Source organism: Monopterus albus, unplaced genomic scaffold, assembly GCF_001952655.1.
Source record: "Monopterus albus unplaced genomic scaffold, M_albus_1.0 scaffold432.1, whole genome shotgun sequence".
In the NCBI taxonomy this organism is placed as follows: Eukaryota; Metazoa; Chordata; class Actinopteri; order Synbranchiformes; family Synbranchidae; genus Monopterus; species Monopterus albus.
In genome coordinates, this window is record NW_018128312.1 from 301,470 (window position 1) to 305,394 (window position 3,925).

General features: G+C 46.3%; 1 protein-coding gene across 1 annotated transcript in view; it reads right to left on the reverse strand.

Annotated features, from left to right (window-relative positions):
• Nucleotides 1-559: 559 nt before the first annotated feature.
• Nucleotides 560-3,925, reverse strand: part of kdm6a (lysine (K)-specific demethylase 6A) — a 33,705-nt gene continuing 30,339 nt past the window's right edge. Inside the window, exons 22-31 of the mRNA XM_020586961.1 lie at nucleotides 3,742-3,925; nucleotides 3,349-3,401; nucleotides 3,190-3,264; nucleotides 2,955-3,103; nucleotides 2,758-2,872; nucleotides 2,487-2,674; nucleotides 2,178-2,319; nucleotides 1,948-2,074; nucleotides 1,666-1,836; nucleotides 560-1,557 (exon numbers count right to left, since the gene is read on the reverse strand). Coding sequence (XP_020442617.1) covers nucleotides 1,531-1,557; nucleotides 1,666-1,836; nucleotides 1,948-2,074; nucleotides 2,178-2,319; nucleotides 2,487-2,674; nucleotides 2,758-2,872; nucleotides 2,955-3,103; nucleotides 3,190-3,264; nucleotides 3,349-3,401; nucleotides 3,742-3,925 — 1,231 coding nt within the window. The 3' untranslated portion in view covers nucleotides 560-1,530. The remainder of the gene's footprint in view (nucleotides 1,558-1,665; nucleotides 1,837-1,947; nucleotides 2,075-2,177; nucleotides 2,320-2,486; nucleotides 2,675-2,757; nucleotides 2,873-2,954; nucleotides 3,104-3,189; nucleotides 3,265-3,348; nucleotides 3,402-3,741) is intronic.

Here is a 3,925-nt window from a genome sequence, read left to right on the forward strand (position 1 = left end):
CCAGGATGAAGGACCTGCCCCCAGGGTTCCAGCCACCTGTTCTGGTGCACTCCAGACAGGGTCAGTCAAGCACGGACAACAGCACACATCTGACATTTGGTGTTGACAGAGAGGCCCCCCCGACACCAACCATCAGGCACCAGTATGCTTCGACCCTGCTGTAGTGTCCTTGATCCAGTCACTGAACCCAAACCAGGTCCACAGGTAAGGCTCAAAAACACATTCATGTGGACAGGGATGCATCATTCTTATCAGACAGGTAGTCTTACTAATTTGTACACGTTTTATACTGGATTTACTGCTTTTGATACATTTATATGGATTATTTTAACTGCGCAACATATTTTCCCACCTATTACTGCATTCTCTTGTCTTTGATTGTTTTTCCTGTAAAGTGATGTGGAGCTGCTGCTGCGGAGACTACTCCAAATGGTTGGCAGTAAAACAGAGAACAGCTCATCTTCAAATTCTGGTTTTACTGGGTGGAAATAAGGTTTAATCACAAAAACAAAGCAGCAACAATATAAATCATTCTAAATAAATACAACAGAGTTGCTGATTTAAATAAAGACAGTTTTGTTTATTGACGCATAAAACATCCTTCAAACAATAAACCCATTTCCAGGTATGGTCTCTGTACAATGCTTACTAAGCAGTTGTATTTATATAGAAAACGTAAGAGGGGCCGAGCTTCAAATCACAAGGCTCCTTCAAATTTAATGGCAGGTATTCTGGAAAAAATTACAGCATTCCATCAACAAATATTTTCAAGCAATAAATATGCATTTATAAATAGTGTAAATTTACATCTAAATAAAAAACAAATTAAAGTTCACTCTTGTCTATGTGCAACCCTTTGTCTCTCCAACCTGGCTGTTGTGTACAAACAGTTTCCTCTCTCGCACCGTAAAGTAACCGGAGACTCGTTTTAGTTCCAGCAAAACTAGGTTCAACTGATCTTTTAAAAAACGGGAAATGTTGCAAACAATGTGTCGCTCAACTTTTCATGTTACAAAACAGTTTTCTCTTGTTGTCCTGACCGAGGAGGTGTCCAACGTACAGATGACCAGGTATGCTAATGACTCATCTCATGGAGGGGAAGGCAACGACGCTGCCATGTCAAAGCACAAACAGATTACAAAAATGGAAAAACCAAACTATCACGTCAGTAGTCTCTGTGTGACCGTGTTGCCAGCTGAAACATAATATGTACAAAATGTTACCTCACTGTTTATCTGTGGGATTTTGTGTGTGTTTTCTAATGAAGTCCAGCTGGGCCAGCAGTAGAACAGTCTGGTCATTACAGGAGGGGCTGCCATCCCCCTCCCGTCCACTGGGGGGAGGCACACCACTCTGGGCAGGTTGCATAGACACACAGCTTTCACACAGCTGCCTTAGCTACAGAGCGCAGTTGGAGGACTGCCGGCTTACTTCCTGAATATCAGAAAAAAAAAATAAAAGGTTTCCGGAGAGCTTCTGATTAAGTCCACTGTGGTTCTAACTGTCCTCAGAAGTATGCGAGTGTTAGCATCAAGAGGAGGAAGGCAGAGGACTCGCCTGTGGAGAGAGATACGAAGAACACACTGAGCTCTGCAGACATTAATCATCAAGGGTCTTAAACTGATCCGCTCTGGTCTGAATGAGACAAGTGCCGCTGATACGTACAAGAGTGAACTGGTCATAGACCTGCATCAGGTCCTCGACCTTGTACTGCTCTAGCACCACAAAGCTGTCCAGGTTGGTGCTCGCCCTACGAGCACAGTCCTGGCACTGCACCACATACGTTTTCCTGCTGTTGCTCTCAGTGGTTACAAACAGCAGGTCAAACACCTCCACCTGGGCACAACAGGCAGACACAAAAGTGTAAAAACAATAAATAAATAAGAAAGAAAAGCACTAAAGTGCAGTGGGCAAGAATCAGGTGTGGTTCAGCTGGTGTGTGCTTACTTCACAGATGCTGCAGTAGTGTGCCGGCTCGTTCTGGGTCCTCCCGTGCCACACCAGCTCCTTCCCAGCAGCCAGCAGCAGTTCCCGCTGCATCTGACACTGCTTCAGAGTCCGTAACAAACAATACCTGACCCACAGGAACACACACACACACACACATCAGGTGAGCTCAGGGTAACACACCCAGTAGTCTGTAGTAATATCTGAACCTGGAAACAGTGAGTTCTCACTTGATCATCTCAAAGAGCTTGTGGTCCGAAACTTTGATGTTCCTGGCCATATTCCAGGAGAGGTGGATCATGGGAACGATAGATTTAACACTCTGCAGCTTGTTCCACTCGTAGCGCTCCACGGCCAGCTTGTACTGATGAGCTGAAGACAGCAGCACAGAGGAATTCTTCATTTCCCTCTCTACACTGGTGGCAAGGTGTGTGCGTATACATCTGACAGTGTTTCACATTCATTTGGACTTCCTGTTTGGAGGCTGCACGGTAATGAGCATCTCCAGGCAGAGTGTCTAACTCCTATCCTCGACTCACCTGTGAGGGGTCCGACATTCCACGCAATGTTGTTGCACCAGCCGATGGCCTGAACCCAGTGGATGGTGCCTGTGTTGAGCCACACCAAGTCTCCAGGTCGCTGGATGAAGCGATAAACAGGCACGTTAGTCTCGTACAGGTCCTCCAGGTTGGGCCACCAGGAACCCATCAGGAAGTTGATGTTGTTCCTGTAAAAGGAAAACATGTAGATATCAGTCTCACCTCTAAGGATCAGCTAAGAAACCTTCCAGCTACATTTCTGGATACGTACTTTTCACAGAAGTCATTGATGACGCCCCAGTACAGCTCAGGCACCGCAAACCACTCACAGTCGCCAGGGCCGATGTTGATGTTGACTGAACAGAAGTTGTTGTTTTCCTGATGACCTAAAGAAAAGGATGTGAGTAGTAACACAGTAAGATGATGACAGTACAGACAACAGTGCTGTTGATCCATATCCATGTCTACCTGGCGTCCTGCTCCCCGGTACCTTCATGTAGAGCTGCACAGTGTTCATGCCCAGTATGGTGTGTCCTACATGGCTGAGCAGGTTACCGGCTGACACCACCCGGGCAAAAGCTGGCAGCTTAGCCAGCTCCTGCAGCTGCAGTTTCCATCTATGAAGGTCAAAGGTTCCATGTTAGCATGAGACAAACAAGGGACAAGTTGGAAGATCAATCACATGATGGTTCATCTCACTCACTTCTTTTCATCAGAGAGCTCGATGTTGGTGCCAAACTTGATGTGTTTAAAAGGGCCTTTCCTTCGTCGCATCGCACTAACACAGGATGGAAGTACAGTGAAATTAATAGGAAAACCTCAGAAAAAGTGAAATCTGAGGAGAAAGGTGAAGAGAAGTCACCTGTCTGAGGAACCTGCCTCCGCTTCCATCTCCTTCTTCTTCTCATTCTCCTCCTGTCACAAGATTCACAAACAGACAAAAGTGTTGAAAACGCTTGATAAAGTGCTTTTGGTTAAGTTCACACTTTGTTTTGAGGTAAATCTCGATCTACATTCCAGCCATCATTAAAAAGCACAGCTGGTAACATCTCAAATATGTGTTCACAGCTACATAAACTCATTTACAGCTCCATAATGTTGTTGTTGTTTTTCCTTTCATTTACAAACAAAAAGCCAAATGAGAGACAGACACACACACACACACACACACACACACACACACACACACACACACACACACACACACACACACACACACATACCTGGCTGTAGTGTGCGAATCCCTCCCACTGACCCGCAGAGAGTCCTGGAAGGACGAGGCCTGGTACTGGGCGTATCTGATGATGGTGGTATGGGAGCGGCTGCTCTCGCAGCGCCACATCTTTCTGCTGCCGCTGGGGTCCCAGTTCTCATCAGTGGGCTGAGCCAACTGGGTCCGCACCTCTACCAGATGGTCTGGGTTGGCCTCCACCAACGTC